This window comes from Xyrauchen texanus, chromosome 28, assembly GCF_025860055.1.
Source record: "Xyrauchen texanus isolate HMW12.3.18 chromosome 28, RBS_HiC_50CHRs, whole genome shotgun sequence".
Lineage (NCBI taxonomy): Eukaryota > Metazoa > Chordata > Actinopteri > Cypriniformes > Catostomidae > Xyrauchen > Xyrauchen texanus.
The window spans coordinates 20,336,164-20,354,768 of record NC_068303.1 but is presented as its reverse complement, the minus strand read 5'-3'; the positions used below and the strand labels follow the sequence as shown (position 1 = coordinate 20,354,768).

General features: G+C 38.3%; 1 protein-coding gene across 1 annotated transcript in view; it reads right to left on the bottom strand.

Annotated features, from left to right (window-relative positions):
- Window positions 1–5,852: 5,852 nt before the first annotated feature.
- cracd (capping protein inhibiting regulator of actin dynamics) overlaps window positions 5,853–18,605 on the bottom strand; it is a 39,933-nt gene continuing 27,180 nt past the window's right edge. The window contains exons 2-9 of the mRNA XM_052095338.1: window positions 15,739–15,904; window positions 15,284–15,413; window positions 14,874–15,035; window positions 13,189–13,395; window positions 10,747–13,096; window positions 10,419–10,609; window positions 10,100–10,259; window positions 5,853–7,746 (exon numbers count right to left, since the gene is read on the bottom strand). Coding sequence (XP_051951298.1) covers window positions 7,586–7,746; window positions 10,100–10,259; window positions 10,419–10,609; window positions 10,747–13,096; window positions 13,189–13,395; window positions 14,874–15,035; window positions 15,284–15,325 — 3,273 coding nt within the window. The 5' untranslated portion in view covers window positions 15,326–15,413; window positions 15,739–15,904 and the 3' untranslated portion in view covers window positions 5,853–7,585. The remainder of the gene's footprint in view (window positions 7,747–10,099; window positions 10,260–10,418; window positions 10,610–10,746; window positions 13,097–13,188; window positions 13,396–14,873; window positions 15,036–15,283; window positions 15,414–15,738; window positions 15,905–18,605) is intronic.

Genomic DNA, 18,605 nt, shown 5'->3' with positions numbered 1-18,605 from the left:
TCAGATGGTAGAGTCAGAATTTGGCGTAAACAGAATGAGAACATGGATCCATCATGCCTTGTTACCACTGTGCAGGCTGGTGGTGGTGGTGTAATGGTGTGGGGGATGTTTTCTTGGCACACTTTAGGCCCCTTAGTGCCAATTGGGCATCGTTTAAATGCCATGGCCTACCTGAGCATTGTTTCTGACCATGTCCATCCCTTTATGGCCACCATGTACCCATCCTCTGATGGCTACTTCCAGCAGGATAATGCACCATGTCACAAAGCTCGAATCATTTCAAATTGGTTTCTTGAACATTTCAATGAGTTCACTGTACTAAAATGGCCCCCACAGTCACCAGATCTCAACCCAATAGAGCATCTTTGGGATGTGGTGGAACGGGAGCTTCATGCCCTGGATGTGCATCCCACAAATCTCCATCAACTGCAAGATGCTATCTGTGGCAGCGGGGGCGTGGTCAAGCGCCCGTCCGGGAGAGAAAAGCGGTAAGGGCGCTCACACCTGAGCTAAATTATGTCTAACACCTGTGTCTAATTGCAGTAGCATGAGGAGAGTCCTTAGAAGGAAGACACGGGAAACAGCGTCGGCTTCAAAGGTAAGTCTCTTTAATTTTTACAGACAAAGTCAGTAAACTGTGTTTTTCTTCTTTCGCCTTCGTGTCGGGTTTCTCTCTCTCGAGGCTCTCTTGCTGCTGCTCTTTATGCCGCTCTCCTCATGCTACTGCAATTAGACACAGGTGTTAGACATAATTTAGCTCAGGTGTGAGCGCCCTTACCGCTTTTCTCTCCCGGACGGGCGCTTGACCACGCCCCCGCTGCCACACTATCCTATCAATATGGGCCAACATTTCTAAAGAATGCTTTCAGCACCTTGTTGAATCAATGCCACGTATAATTAAGGCAGTTCTGAAGGCGAAAGGGGGTCAAACACAGTATTAGTATGGTGTTCCTAATAATCCTTTAGGTGAGTGTATATAGCAGCACTATTGTGGTGGTGGTGCAGTGTTTTCATCCCCCTCCATCCATTTGTCAAATAGACAGTTACACTTTTCTACCCTGGGAGGGAATCTCCACTGGCTTAATCCAGAAAATTATTTAATCCAGAAATTCCTTCTTCACTGGTTCCTCCTTTAGTCATGTATACATAGCATATCTGTTTTGAATGTTGAAGTCTAAAACATTATGTTTATTGGATCTAAGGAAACGGACCTCTAGTATGTAAATGTGTTTAAAACCTTAAATGTTTGAAATAAGCTTTCAAACCAGTTTATGTAATGTTAGTAGTATACTGCCTGGCCAAAAAGAAAGTTGCCGTTTGGATTTAAATAAGCAGATACTTAAGAGCCTTTTATTGGATCATTATTGCAGTGATTAATATGTTTCAGCTGGCAACAATTCTTTTAACCATAACTGATGCAGTGTGTGGCTTCTAATTTCTTAATCAACCATGTCGGAAAATGTATCCCATGGTCGTGGAAAATATGTTAATCTGTTTCAGAAGGGGCAAATTTTTTACCTGCATCAGGCAAAGAAAGCAACTGAGGAGATTGCTGAAATCACTGGAATTGGGTTAAGAACTGTCCAACGCATTATTAAAACCTGGAAGGATAGTGGTGAACCGTCAGTTTCGCCGAAGAAATGTGGTCGGAAAAAAATCTTGAATTATCGTGATCGGAGATCACTAAAACTCTTGAAGTCACATCATAAAAAATCGACAGTAGGACTCATGGCTATGTTTAACAGTGAAAGTAAGAGCATTTCCACACGCACAGTACGATGAGAATTTACAGGATTGGACTAAACATCTGTGTGGCCACAAAAAAACGACATCAATTTGCTAGGGAGCATAAAGATTGGACTGTGGAGCAATGGAAAAAGGTCATGTGGTCTAGATCTACCATATTCCAAAGCGGTGGGCCCAATTCAAACTCACACACAAATGGTAATGTGATGGTAATCACACACAAATGGTAATGGTAATGGTAATCACACACAAATGGTGGGCCCCATTTGCCTGACATATGTATTCGGAGACCCATAGTTGGGTCCGCAGAGTTGAAGAGGTTTTAAAGATAGTATTTGTCTAGTTTTTCAAATCTAAAACTTGTTGTTCTCCAATAAATATGTACAGGAAAATGGAAAAGTCTTGTGGAGATATACCACCAGTGTTCCTTTTTTCTCATCTCGTTCCTGCTTCATTTGTTCAGTCAATAGACATATTTTGGGATTAAGCCATTCTAGGGGTTAAGTTGAGAGTAAAACAGCTTTAGAATTGTAGAACAATAGCTATATAGTTCAAACAAAACACATTTGACACGATTATGAAATAATCCCGTACTGTAGACCACACTCAGAGCAGCTCCTGAAGAGCAGCTCATGCCTCATATGCGAAGGTTTGCGCCAAACTCCCACAAAAATATATGTGAGGATTTTGATAGTGAACGCAAAGCCGCAAAGCACTCCGGTTTCACTTTGATTTAAGGTTCGCATAATGGCAAATGTTCTTCGTAATCGCATGTTCGTACACGCAGTGTTATTCTATTTCTATGGAAATAACAGAAAGAGAAACATATTTTCAAATACACACAGATTCTTAAAGGTCTTCATTACTGCAGAATATGGGCTTGTGGGTTTAATCAGTGAGAATTAAAATAACATGTAAAAATGAAGAATTTAGGTCAAAAATATGTAACAATTGCATAATATAATATAATAGCTGTTCAGGTTTGCTGGGTTCCAAAAACTAATGTGTGAATGTAAAATGGACCAAAACTAAAGTTGACCAAAAAGAGAGACATATTTTAAGTGTTTGGAAATATTTGAATATTTAAAATATTGGGGGCCTGGGTGGCTCAGCCCTGGGAGTATTGACGATGTCTACCACCCCTAGAGTCGCGAGTTTGAATCCAAGGTGTGCTGAGTGACTCCATCAAGGTCTCCTAAGCAATCAAATTGGCCTGGTTGCTAGGGAGGATAAAGTCACACGGAGAAACCTCCTTGTGGTTGTGATTAGTGGTTCTCGCTCTCAGTGGGTCGCTTTTTATTAAGTTGTGTGTTGATCACAGAGCGTAGCATGAGCTTCCACATGCTGAGAAAATCATATATCCCTATTTCATATATGATGCCAAGTTAAGTTAGAAATAATTGATGACGGACCATCGAATTATTAAATTATTGAACACATTTAATGTGATAAACCGGTATTTACTTTACTAGGACACCTGTGTGAATTTAAGGGGAAATTATTTCATAACTCTAACCTAACCCTCACCCTAATCCACTAAAAATTACCTTCACACCAGTTGGTTAAAATTCATAAAACAGTTAAGAGATGTTTGTTTGCAGATGCCACTTGGTTTGATATTTTGTTAACAATGCAATGAAATCTTAACATTAAGTGTGACTTAAGTTTCGAAATACTTTTTTGGTCCACTTCATTTTTTTATTTATTTTTTGGTCATTTTAAATATGACAACTGGCAGGTCATATCTAGTAGTGAATTAATCCTATTTAAAAACGATAGTGCTCCCTTATTTCCATGCTTATTTATGCCATTGTTTTGCAGTTATGGGATTTCTCTGCTAAAGGGATAATCTTCTCATCACCATGCATCTTCTGCTTGGCATCTCTGAACAATCATCAACTGCTGTCTAAAATGTCTAGCAGCAACATAACAATGTCACCATCACCCAATCAAATGGTCACATGTGGTTCACATGACAGCCTGTGTTTACTGTTTAAATGCTGTTAATGGATCGTTACTATGGCAGTTCCAGACAACAGGCAAGGTTTTCTCTTCTCCATTTGTTTTTAATTGCACTCCATGGGGTTTTAGAGTACTAGTTACTGTGTGCTCTACAGATGGGACAGTGTGGATTTTAGATGGAGAGATTGGTACACTTAAGGTTTTACACTGTCTTTGCAAAGGGAGCTTTTCTCCTCTCCTGTTGTATGGAGATATTCCTTAGTGGTTGGATGTTGTAATTATTATGTTTGCTGCTTAGAACTGGCCAATTAAAATATCAAACCCTGGTGCAGTTGGGTAAATCAACTTTTGTTTTCAAGCAATGGTGGCATTACAAGAATAACGTATATATACAGTTTAAGACAAAATTATTAGCCCCCTATGAAATATTTAGTTATTTTTAAAATAATTCCCAAGTGCTGTTTAAAGGAGCAAAGATTTTTTTCAACATAGCATTTCTAAACATAATAGTTTATTTAGGCAACTTAGAATGTTTATAATACAAATAGAAACAAAATTATAACCAAGAATAAAAAAAATATATACAGGTCAAAATTATTAGCCCTCTGATGTTAATAGTCAATAGTCAATACTGTGTCCCTTTTGCTTGATAACATCCTTTAGTCCTTTGTTGTAGTTCTCAACAAGTTTTAGGCATTTCTCATGAGTCACAGCCCATTCCTCCTTAGCAAATCTATCAAGCTCCTCCAGATTTGTTGGTCTCCTGGCATGGACTCTAGTCTTCAGTGTGGCCCACAGATTTTCTATGGGATTCTAGTCTGGGCTTTGTGCATGCCAGTCAAGGACGTTCACTTTGCTCTTTTGGAGGTAGTTCTTCACCAGAAGTGTAGTATGCTTTGGGTCGTTATCATGCTTGAAGATGAAATGTCGACCCAAACCAAGTTTTGTTGCAGATTGCCTGAGGTTGTCTTTCAAAATCTTCTCGTAGTCTTCCGTTTTCATGATTCCTTCGACCCTGATGAGATTCCCAGTTCCACACACACTGAAACATCCCCACAGCATTATACTCCCACCGCCATGTTTCACTGTGGGAATGGTGTTCTTTGGTTTGAACGCCTCTCCCTTCTTTCTCCAAACATAGGCAACATCTCTATGGCCAAAGAGCTCTAGTTTTGTCTCATCTGACCAAAGGACACGTTTCCAGTATGCAGAATTTTGGCAAACTTCAGTCTAGCTTGAAGATGTCTCTTCTTCAGAAGTGGAGTTTTTCTTGGTCTGCAACCTTGCAGTCCATTCCTGTGCAGGGCTCTAGTGACAGTCTTCGTTGAGACATCAATCCTAGACTAAAGACCCAAGTACAACTAGTGTCTTGGAAGTTGTACTTGGGTCTTTAGAAACCTCTCTCAGCAGTTTTCTTTCCAAGGTTTTTGAAATCTTTCGATTCCTGCCTCTGCTAGTCTTGTTCTCCACTGTGTGGGTCTCCTCAAACCTCTTGATAATACTTCTCATGGCAGTTCTTGAAAACTGAAAACACTTTGATAAACGTGCATATCCTTCTCCTGCTTTGTGAGCATTAACAATTATTTTTCTCAAGTCTAAACAAATGTCTTTTGTCTTTGCCATGATGACAGTTTTATATTACGTCACTAGTTGTTTTGCAAGATACTAATCCTCAGTTTGAAGTGGAAATTAAAGGCTTGGGGGATTAATTAGGTTAATTAGGCAAGTCATTGGATAACAGTGGTTGGTTCTGTAGCCAATCAAACAGATAATTTCTTAAAGGGGCTATTAATATTGACCTTAGAATTTTTTTAAATAATTATTTTATTCAAGGAAAATTTAAATAAATAAGGCTTTCTCCAGAGGAAAAATATAATAAGAAATACTGTGATAAAATCCCCTTGCTCTGTTAAACATCACTTGGGAAATGTATGAAAAAGAATAGAAATTTCATAGGGGGGCTAATAATTTTGTCTTCAACTGTGCGTGTATGTGTGTATATATATATATATATATATATATATATATATATATATATATATATATGTACTGTATATAATTACAGGTGGCACGATTGTTTTTTAGCACTAATGTTTATGCTTGTTTTGTGCAAACAAACAGGAATTTCAGATCACAGAGTTTAAACACCTTTAATTTTCTCTACATTTTTCATAATTTTTGCGTCAATTTTTCAATAATGGATATTTCTAAAGTAGAACAAAAAGTGCAATTATCAACAAACCATTTTTGTTTCATGTCACAGACAACACTGTTTATGCTACACTATTGCACATGACCAATGTAAAAACAAAGTGACGCGACTTATGTTAAGGAAATCTCCAAAGGAATACAGTCCATTCCATTTCACCTCTATACATACATACATACATACCTACATACATTACATACACACAACATTACATTAGATAGTGGGGTCAGTGGCTCTGCTGAGAGATCAAGGCTTCCATTTAGTAATGTCCATCATTTAGTAGACACTTTTTATCCAGAGTGTCTTACAGTTCACCTTCATGTACAGCTTTGCCTACAGTGACAATCCCCTTGATGCAACCTGGGGTTAGGACATAGAGATGATGTCCAATAATATTCCATTCACTCATTGGAATTGCTCCCATTTTTCTAAAGGAACCTCTCATTGGCTAGACCTCTTGTTCTGACTCCCCCTGGGGCGTTTCATTTGAAACACTGATCTCCCATCACTTAGCCATTTTGCAGGTTTCGCTAAGTAGCAGTAAAAGAGATGCTAGCACACGTAACTTCAGTATAGCATTGTTTATGTTACAGCAAGCAAGCAGTTTGTCATCCTAGGCAACCACATCTAAGGAGGCAGGCGGCTATAGACACTGCAAGAAGTAGATTTTTCATCAATTGACAACACGGCTCAACGGTATATATACTATGCTGTAATGGAAATGTTGAAATTCAGAGTTAGATAATTACGAGTAAACAGTGCTGACATATCATATTAATTATGATTTTTAGCAATAGTTAAAGGACAGTACTCACAGTTGTCGCGGACACAGTGAAGATCTTTGCTCTTTGCCAAGATATCAAATATAATAAGTTAAGAAAAAATGAAGACCATATCTGTCCATCAACAAGGACTAGTGGTGCCAACACATTTGAGTGAATACATGAGAAACTGTACCAATAGTTAAAAAAAAATACAAAACTGTTTCTCTGATTTACATGCTTGTTGGAGTGAGACAAATTTGTTTAGGATTCACCAACTGTTATTATTAGCCCTTGAATTGCTTCCCAGAATTGTCACCAAAGCAACAACATAGTGTCTTATCTAATTTAAAATGTGTTACATTGTATTGAATTTTGAACATCTCTAGGATCAACAGTTTGACATGCATTGTGTATATACACTGATGAACAAGATCACTGAACTTTGACGACTGTTAAGGTTAGAAGGTCTGTTCTGCTTGACAAAGATTTTAGGTGTTTGATTAGCTGCGACTGAAAATGATTAAATATACTGTTGTTGTACATTATTGCAAAAATCGCTTGTACTGATTGAGAACCAGAAGAAACAAGGGTTGGCTTCTGGAGAAGGTGATACATTTCATTATTTGTTATCTAATCCATCATCTGACAGAATTCTAAATAGTACAGTTCTATAGGCACAATGTTTTGTCATTACGGCAATACATTTTTCATTCTTAAATACCAATTATTAGAAAATGCCTGGTAGCTTGTAACTTGTAGAATGTTCAGGGAAAAAGTAAAATAGCGATGTGTAAAGTTGTTGCTGTTCAGAGCCAGAGGTGAGTTGGGGTGCAGTGTTGTCTAATTGATGTGGATGAAGGGGATGATACTTATTTGCTGTTAACACTGGGTCAAAAGTTTTGGATCACTTGATGATCTGTGGGCAATCGCTCCAGGCTTTGGCCTTACGCTTGGCTAGGGCGAGCCAAGCAGGCTCAGTGGAAACCTGGGTAGTGTCACCAGGAGGGAATCGCTTTGTCACATCCTTCGTTGCCGGCGGAGAGGGTGCAGAGTCTGTTATTTCAACTGTCAAAATAAACAAAATCAACATGGTTATGATTCACCAAATTGCTATTTAAAGTATTTTTCATTGTTAGTCACTAGAGTTATTTATTAAGTATAGCATTTATTGAGAGCATGTTCTTTCCTATATTTTAGGGGGGTTGAATGTCTTTGTAGTAAAAGCATCAGATCATGAATGTGAAGACCCTTAAAGGGTCATGAAACCCCTTGTTTCAGCACAGTTGAGCTCTCATCACAGATTCTAAAAAATGCCGGGGATGTCGGACCCAGTCACTCAGCTTTATTGCATTGCACTTAACAGCAACAAATATTCTCACAAGTAACAAAATGCACAAATAAATTCTACACTGTTTGTAAGCTCACAATTCATTACACTGACACACATTTTATATCTGTAATTTAATGTGCAAATAAATGCCAATATGTGGTACTCTGTATTGAAGATATGTGAATGCTTTTCAAATTAAGTAACTTTTTAGAAGCCAGTTTTGAACACTCCTGGCCTAGGATCAACTTACTCACTTACAGTAAGTGTGTAATGCTGGGAAGAAGTCAAGAGAGCTGGATCTAAGTGTAGCTTTAGATTTTAATAAAAAAAAAATAAACAAATACAAATAACTGGGAGACACAGGAACAAAATAAAACATCCACGAGGGGAGACAAAAATATAGACAGGCGAAAACGTCCACGAAGGGCATGGGCAAAACACGGTAGGTCTAGATACATACAAGTACATACATTCAACAACTGACCCAGAACAAGCAAACAACAGAGCATTATATACAATTTTCATTAATGACTTAATGAAACACAGGTGAAGACAATGAAAGACAGCTGGCAGTGATGAGAGTAGGGAATTATGGGAAGTGTAGTCCATGGGGATCATATAACAGTTATATGGGGATCCATAATCAATTGAAAATATAACATTTATTTTTCAACATAATGTATAATTTTTTATCACAATAAATGCTTAAGGTGCGTACACACTGCCAGCGACATCGCGCGCGACAGCGACTCCATACCATTCATTTTCAATACGAGCACAGCGACTTCCGGCGACACGAGCTGTCGCGACCGTTGGCGCTAGATGTGGGCGTGTCCAGCGACGCGACAAAGTTGAGAAAAGTTAAACTTTGGAGCGACTAACGGAAGCGACAGCCAATAGGAGAGAAGACGGGAGAGCTCACGTGATCCTTCTCTATCTCTCAGCTCCTGCAGTAACGGAAAGATGGATGAAAGGCTAATTCTTGCTGTTAGAAATTTTCCAGTGCTTTATGATATGTCTCTTCCCACGTACAAGGACATTTTTAAGAAAAATACTGCGTGGAAAGGTGTATCTGAGATTGCAGGGATTTTATGGACCCAGACAGACCGGCATTTGCATTTTCGCCGCAGATAAACAGCCGCTCTGGTTTCTCATTCATCTTTGATATAAAGCATTTTATGTACTGATTCCATTTATATTTAGTCTTTTCCCTCCAAAATCTTTGTTTTTAGTGGCAAGAAAAGAGATTCGCTGTCAACAGCAATGGAATGGCATCCGTGAATGTAATTTATAAACGTTACTAGGCAACCAGTAGTGGGAACGCCCACATGCGACTTCACCGCCAGCCACTGGCGACTTGCAGCGACAAAGTCGCTGGCAGTGTGTACGCACCTTTATAAACATTATCTCACAGCACAGTCCAAAATACAGGATTTAAGTTATATTTTGTCAAATATAACGCTGCATAACAGAGCATCACAGATGTGAGATATTGCTTAAATATATTACAATTAATATTGATTTCTTATTATCAGTAGTAGTAGTAATACAGTGAATATTACATAACTTTACAGTAGTGATATATTTCTGTCATCTTTTTTTTATTTGAATTGAGCTTTTGTTTTGACAGCTTTTATTTTGAAGTGTTTCTATGTGATGACGGCAGCTTTTCAGTCTGGAAAAGCAGGTCGTTCCACACCTTCACAAGCACTCACATTTGAAGCATGCCACACATGCAAACTATATATTTATTTCATTAAATCACAGCATTTGTGGTTAATCTCACTAGAACATAATGTGATTTTAATTTGTGTGCTGAATGTTTACGAAATTACATTCATGTCAGATGGTATCGGTTATTGGTCACATCCTGTGACATTGAAAATAGAGCAAAACATTACTAAATCAACCACTTTCTGCTAAAATTTTAAATAAAGGATGCTACCATTTTCTTCTATCATGTGCAACACACATATCTGTTAACATCTCAGAAAATGTAGGTTAGTGTTTCATGACACTTTTAAGTCAATGTTTAAACAACCCCAGTAGACAGCTGCATAAGGGAAACACAATCAAATAGATTGTCACCTGTGACTGAGCTGGGCAAGGTAATGGCTTTCTTCAAGTTCTCGCGTCGTTCAAAGCGGGCTAGGAGTGTGTCTGGTCTCTTAATCTCATCTGCTGTTTGAGGCTTGGGGGGACTTGAACTTCCAATGCCTTTATCTTCTGTAGGACTGTCCATTCCAACCTTTCAGAGACAAAAAACACCTATGTTTTTCCCAATTGCTACTAAAACATAAGGGTTGTTTTAACACTAGTTTAATTTAACAACATTTAGTACAACACCAACTGTGTAGCTTGTTGCTATTGTAGCTTGTGTGGCCATTTATATATTTGTTTTACATACGATTTCTCTGTCTCTAGTCTGTTTATCAGCCAGCTTAGCCTCTCTCTGGCACTTCCTCTCCTCCCGGTTCTGCAGCTGTTCCCTGAATCCTTTCTGTTTCTGTAGTGCCAGAGTGATCCACAGTGGTCCTGCCTCTTTCTCCTGTGTCCGTGAGCTGTCCAGGGAGTGTCTGGTCTGCAGAGAGGGTTTTTCTGTGAAGTAGAAAGAAATTTAAAAATCTGTGCAAGAAGGGACAAGAATCTACTAATCTTTCTAGTACTCTTTACCAGGATCTCAATAATGCAAAGATCCTGTGTGTATAGGTCTACAGTGCTTGAGTATCTCAGACCTCTTTTAAGGAGTTCTGTCCTGCGATCTGTTTTTTCTCTCCACGGGATGCTGATGGATGGAAAAAATGACTTCTTCTCTTTTTGCTCATCCTCTCCTTTTCTTTGGGATGGTACAGATGCTGAAGTTTCTTCCTTAAAATCACTGCTCTGCTCAGTAGCTACCTGTTCTAGTTCCCCTGTTTCCCTGTCCCCAGAAGTCCTTCTGCCAGGTTTCGTGAGAGGAGAGGGTGGAGGTGTGGCACCTTCAGATGGTTTGGGGGAGGTAGGTGGTTTTTGGCAAAGTGGAGGCTTGGGGACAAAGTTGTCACTTTCAGTGTGTGCTGAAGGGACTGTACTTCTGACCATCTTGGTTCGAGATTCTATACTAGGTGCTGCAGGGGGTCGGTGTCCAGAAGTCTCTTGTTGGGGAAAAGCCGGGCTTGACTTTTCAGAGGGTGTAGAGGTGTCAGAGTTTTGGTCAATGGAGGTTAGGGGAACTGGGACCCCTTCAAAGCTGTCACCTGCACTGTACCTTTTCTTCCTCTTCTCTGCAGATTGTTCATTATGAAAGCAAACAGAAAAGTTGGTTCTTCTCAGCTTGATTCCAAAAGGTGAGGGCCTCTCATTACCACTTAGATCCTTCTGATCCCCTTCATTCTTTGTGTCTGAGTCTTCTGATTCTGTGTAACTTGGGGACCTAGTCTCAGATCTCTGTGATTTGGGGGATCCATGTGGCGGACTAGGAACAAGAAAGGAAGGGAGGTCTTTGGCAAACTTGCATTCTTCAGCACTATCTGCAATACGGACAACCTTACTTCCCCTGCTCTTGGTACCTATAGAGGGCAACTCTACCTTTTGGACAGAATTAATTTCTAGAGGTGCCAATTCTGTTTTCTCACCCTCTCTTTCTTCCTGACTGAAAATCTCTGAGTTCCTGTTAGAATCAGCAAATTTCTTTCTGGCTGGGGTAATGGAAAACTTAGCACTGACTGACAAGGTTTTTCTGAGGTTAGTGTGAGAGAATGGCACTGTATGTAGATCCTCACTTATTGGTCTGCTCTTGGATTGCTTGCGACACTGATCTGGATACTCATCATATTTTACATCTTCAGCACCTTTAAAAATTTTAGATCGGATACTTGCCCATTCCGCTAGTACTTCAGTATTGGATTGGTCTGCAGATACGGAAGACTCGTATAAGGATTTGGTTTTTCCAGATTTAAGTTCTGGAGAAGTCTTGCTCTTGGTTGGTGGAGTGCCCATAGCTTTTTTGTCTTCGGAAAGACCAAGAAGGGACTTGCATGCTGTATCCTTGATCTGATCGAGATTGACTGCAGTTCCACAAAGCTGGGCTCCTGTCACAAGAATAGCAGTATGAGGGACGTAAAGAGATGAAGACAGAGTAGGTGAATCAGCGCATCCTGGTGAAAGGCCTTTAGCTCCCTCCCTGGTTTCAGCTGTTGTTTCAATCTGTTGGCCAGTTCCTGGAGTAACAGGGGTGAGGTTGACCTTTTGAAAGAGTATCTGTTTCTCACCTGAGGACACCTTGAAAGTGAAGGGTCTTTGTCTCTCCTCCATCTCTCTCCATCGCAGTTCCTCTGCCTTTCTTTTCCATTCTAGGTCAGTGGCTCTAGCCTGCTCCTCAGCTGCTTTCTCTTCTTGCTTTTGCCTCTTTCTGTCCTCCTTCCTCTTTTTTTCTTCTTCTTGGATTTTTCTCTCAGCCGCCTTCTCTTGATGGCGTATTTCTTCCTCACGTAGCCATTGCTCTTCCTCATTCTGTCGTTTCTCCTTTAACTCCTGAATCTTACATTTTTCTGCCTCCTCCTTTCTCCTTGTTTCCTCCTGCTCTCTTTTTCTTTCCTCTTCCAGAAGAAAATTCTCTGCCTCAAATTCTCTCCGCCTTCTCTCTTCCTCTGCTCTTCTTTCCTCTTCCTCTTTCCTCATTCTTTCCTCATCCTGTTGCCTTTTTCTTTCCTCCTCCTGTCTTAATTGCAGCTCTTCCTCTTCTTTCCTCCTCTGTTCCTCTTCCCTTGCTCTTCTCTCCTCTTCCTCTCGTTGCTTCCTCTCCTCTTCCTCCTTTTGCCTTCGTTCTTCTTCCTGTATGTGCCTTTTCTCTTCTTCTAGCCTTTGCTCCTCCATTCGCCTCCATTGCTCTTCCCTCTTTCTCTCTTCTTGTTCCCTTCTTTGAAGCTCAAGCCGTGCTTGCTCCTCCTCATGAAGTTGCTTTCTAATGGATTTCTCAGTGAGCTCATAATCTTCTTTGCTCTTATGCATACTGTTGTAGTCCTCTTTTGACAAATCAAATACTTCTTCATGTTTTTGTGTTTCTGTTTCCTCTTGCATTTCAGAGAGATCCAATTCATGAAAATCCTGAAATATAATAAAATAGTTGTTTTCTTTAACATCTTCAAATGTCAAAGGTATCCAAATAAACACTGTGTGAAGATCACCTTGACATTTACCTGTGTAAACCTTCTGTGTTTGCGAGACACCCTCTGGTTCTTTGGTTTGACAGACAGTTTGTGTTTGGCAGCAGTGTTGTCCAAGCGTGGGACAGACTGAGGAACAGCATCTAGATTGATGGACTCAATTGTACCAGGTGGAGGTGGGCGCTTAGTGCGTGGGGATTTGACTGGAGTTCTGTACTGGACCAAATCATGGCTATCAGCCTAATTATAAAGCAAAAACACACAAAATGAAGTCAATGGGAAAGCAATCTTTTGATAAAGGTTATAAGTCTATGGAATCGGTGTATTGATAGTCTAACAGTATATTATAATTTTTCCAAGTGAGGAAAACGTATTCTGTAAAACCGAACATTCATCTTAAACTGACTGATTTTCCACACAAAAAAAAAACACATAGATGGTCTAAGCTTGCATTTAAACTGAAACTGACATAAGACATTGTGACTGTATGTAAAGAATTAGGTATGCACTATATGATGGCAGATGATATATTATTGGCTGATAACAGAGAAAATCTAAATATTATTACCGTGCAGATAGTGGAATTACCGCAGATATTTTCACAGATAATTTGTTACGATTTATTTACATGCAGCCTTGAATATCTGACCACCTGCAGCTTCTTTCCTTCATGTAGGGACTCGGGCAGCCTCAAGCGGCAGTGCATGTGCGCACACACAGCATGTCTGACAGTGAGACCCAGGCTAGTGTTGCAAGACAAACTTATGTCCCTCTGTGATTATTTCAACATCTCAGCACCTTGTTGTATACTGTAGTTTTGGGGCTGGTTTTTATCAGGATCATCAGCTATAAGTAAATATATGCCTTTTCCCATATTCTGTTTTTTTAATGAAGCAATAAATTAAAACGCAAATGTATGTTATTTGGGGGCAATCATTTTCGCCTATTACTTCATGAATTCGGATATGAATAATAGCGTATTGTTACTTACATCAAAGATTGTGATTAAAAATCACAGTTAAATAAGACCAAACAACTATGTAACGCGGTGCATAGATCTTGAAATAATCTTCACGGGGTGAGGTGAGATGGTTAAAGACACTAGTTTGTGAATAGAAACTAATGTGCTTGTATTTTACTAATAAATATTTGATTTTCAGATTTTTAAGATCATGAGAAACATTTAAGTCAAGTGTTTCAAACGTTTTGACCGGTGGTGTACATCACACACATAAACAACCATTGCACTCGCTGTCTGGCTGTCGGCATAAATATTACACCATTTATACAGAGATTAGGGTTTGAGATTGTGTACATTGTTGTTTATTGTTCGTTACATGATGTTTATCGCCTTATTTTAGTATAATGCATTAAATCTGTTAGAAGTTCTTTATTTATGTAAGTGTATTCATATGTATTTATTTTTGTAATTTATTATTTAAGCGTGTCATTTATTTCTCAATCAGATCAGCATACATCTGTAATATAGGCACATAGATACACATGGCAAACCTTAAATAGCAGCAGTAAAGAGTTGGTCAGATTATCAAAGCTTTTAAATTCTACCTATTTTTAAATGAGTAGCTTTAAATCATTTAGCTAGAAGTTCCAGGTTAAAAGATCATAAATAAATAAACGGATCAGTTATCATATCGGTCCAGAAATTCCATATTGGTGCATCCAATGAAGAATAGCTAATAATTTGGGGATTAATTTACCTTTTCCATGGCTTCAGATTGCTGTGGCTCACACTCCACCTGAGCAAGAACCTTTAACGGACTTTGTGGTACCTCTTCCTCATCTGAGCTACCGTCATCTCCCTCACTCTTCCTAAGTGAAGGGGGTCTCTGACCAAACTTGATATTATGTCCAATTTGCCTCTGAAAAGCATAGAAACAAAAGCAAACCATGTTTTTGGCCTTACTGTTATTCGAATAAGGCAAAACTTTTATTAGCCATCACTTTGTCATAATGATACCAACCTAAACATTGCTTTATTTTTTCATCATATTCATAAATAATTTTTACTCTGGCATTATTGGTAATCAGATGTCTTATGCTAATGTCATATTATTATATTACATTAATGTAAAGTAATGTAAACATAAAGTAATGTAAACAGTCTCACCTGAATGTTCTTGACTTTGTCTGAAACGTTCTCCTGGGACATTGTCTGCCCTGGATACACCTTCTCTGAGTCCTCAGGGATAAATACACTCTCGTGTGAAAAAGCTCGAGACCCTAGGGTGTTCAGCTCCCTTTGAACACAGGTATAAGTATGCTCCTTCTGTTACTGTTTTTAATACGCAGTCCATCAGTTAAACAACTCTATACTCCAACTTTTACTTGACACAAGATATGATTGATTTTATGAGCTTTGTCTCCTTATTTCAAGAGAAAACATAATCCCATAAATATTAAATCCAGTGGTTAGAAAGTTTCAGGATACTTAACCGTGAAGGATAAATATACATATTACAAATTGCTCATGCTACTTAAATGAAAGTAATACTATTTTGCATAGCCTCATATTTACTTACAACAGACCAGTAAAACTGCAAATAATTTTTTTTTTTTTTTTACCTTAGACACTGATCATTCTCTTCATTAACTGAAACCACCCCATTGCAAACATCATTTGTGGAATGGCTAGGTTTAAGTTCAGATCCCTCAAACCGTTCTGCTTCCCTCCTTTTCTTCTTCCCAAATAGACGTCGGAATGGCTGGAATTTGCCCTGCCGTCGCCGCTCTGGTAAAAAGTGGGGTCAAGAGAGAGGAAAGAAAGGTGATAAATAGTCATTAAGTAGTCAAAGAAGATAGTGCTAAACTTATTATGATTATATTTAAATACGTATTTTTTACTGTATGGACAAAAGATTCCTGTGGATATTTTTGCAGGAATTTGAATGTGTATTTCAATGCAAATGTAAATGAAAGACTGATGATCAGAACAGATATTAGGCTAGGGAATGAAGTTATATCAGGTGAAAAATTAGTGTCTCGACTAACACCTGTGGTGACCAGATGACCTCAAGACCCTAAGAAGCACAATTTTAAATAGGTAGAACAAAGGGAAAGCCAAGAAACAATGACAAGCCAAATGCTAGATAAACACTTTTATATAGAAGTGATCATGTGTAATATAAAGTAGAGACTGCATGGCAACTAATCAGTTTCAGTTTGAGAATAGTCACAGAGGCTTTACACAATAAACTGTATTATAAATAAGTTTGAATTATCAAACATTCTATTTATATAGCCACTTTCCAAAAGCTCAAGTTCGCGTTACAATATGTTCAAGAATTCAATATAGTATAATAGTTTCTGCATCGTACAAAATATGTTACGACATAACCATTTGTGAGTATCTTGAGCACCAATTAAAAACCATTGTCTAAAACTTTACATTTTTAGATCTAAGAAAACAACCCAAAACCATCTTAAAGAAAAATATTTACAGAATATATATCAACATACCGATTAAAATGCAAATTTGCAGGTGCAAAGTTTATCCGGCATGACTGAATCACATGGTGAGACGGTTCCCATGTAACAGCTTTAAAGAATGATAAGACAAGGGACCTTTGGTTTGTATTGTGTGCAATACACTTCCTGAAGCCAGAAAGTTATTATAAATCATAAACATGTAAATACATAAAAATGGAGATAAGAGTAACTGGAAAAAGCATGGCTTATGTATGACTGTACAGTACTCATTAAATATACAGTAAGTAATTCCACTAACGTGAGTACCATAACAAAGGGTATGGTTCAAGGCGGTAACTTTCTTTTTGATAATCAGCTACCATAATTCATTTTTCAATTCATTAATATTCTCTGATATATTGTATATGTGAATTGGGGGATACTGTTTCGTTTACCTCACAATACTGTATTCTAATGCCAATAATAGATATTTTAATTACATTTTAACCATAATTTTCTTTGAGGATAAAAAGAGATTGACCACTACTGAGAAGAAAAAATGTACTGCAGCATTATGTCAGTGAATAATCAGTTATATTTGTTCAACCTAAATACAAACTCAGAATGAGCTAAAAGAATGTCATGTTTGTTTTGTAAGGAATGTTCGTGCAGATCCTTTGTACAGCTTGTTTTCATGTGATATTCCCTCATCATTTTTTTATTACCATTACTGTCATGTCAATGCTCTGCATTACTTATAGCTCTACAATAAAGAAACGCAGGAATATCAGCTGTTGCTGTGCAAAGCTCCAAATTCCAATGAAGATTAATGAGAAAGGAGTAAAAAATGCAATATATCAGTTTTGAATCACAATATGATCATATTGCAACCCAGATATCGATATGACATCATATTGCTAGGTCCTTGATGATTCCCACTTCTAATGTGAACATGCAAATTTCTGTCTGTTTCCATGACAGTATGCAAGTCTCTTCTTGGTATTTCTGAAGTTAAAAAGTGATTACCTCACTAACCAAGAGCAAAACATCACCAGACTGTATTTTCTGTGTCTAACAATGTGTTTGTGTATACCCAAAGCTGAATTTGTGTGAATGTCTTTCTCTGTGGGAGCTCCTGGTGAAATGGCTGGGGTAAGAGGGTCACTCTACACCACAGAGTGGATACATTTAGTGAGAGATCAACATGGATCTGTTACAGGCTAAAAGTGGAAAGTAGTGTTGGGTTGCACAGCAAGTGTGATGCTTCTCGAAACACAATGGCAGAATGACAAAGAAAGTAGACGTGGTACCTGCTATCGGTGTCTGTTTATGTCGACGTACTGTTGTTTATTTTTAAGTTATTTTTAGAGCTCCTGATTTAATGTGTTGATTCAGTGCGATTATTTAAAAAAATAATGCATTAAAAATGTATGCAGTTTATCATGTCCTTGGACCGTAATAGGTAATATGCCTACCATCTAAGCAATTTAAGCTTAAAGTACCACTTGTGTTCAGCAGGGGATAGTAAGTGAAACTCCAGCTGTATAGACCATATTCACAGCAGCGCCATCTTTTATTTTTGATGGGAATGGCAACGAGGCAGTACGGGACAGACGTACATGGGTTGAACAGTAGTTTAAAGTGTTTTTGGATCATTCCGCTGACGAAACATTGACAAAAAATATCTTTCCAAGAAATTTCAGCAGTCAAAAAACTCCAGACAACATGAGTTGTGGAAAATAAAATTTGATCTAGGAGCTTTTTGCTAGCTTTATGCAGTGCATATCATTGAAGAGATGATAAGTCTAAACATCACAGGCTCATTTTCATTCCCATCAAAAATCAAAGATGGCGCAACACATGCAGGGATCACGAGAAGTGTTTCTCTACGTTTTAAACCATGTTTAACTTGAGACAGCGACCTAAAAAAGTTTATGATGTGACGCTACCAAAGTGAGATGCTCCAAAAGCACCCGTTTGATGCTTGTGTATACTGATGTGTAATTTGAAAAGCTTGTATAATA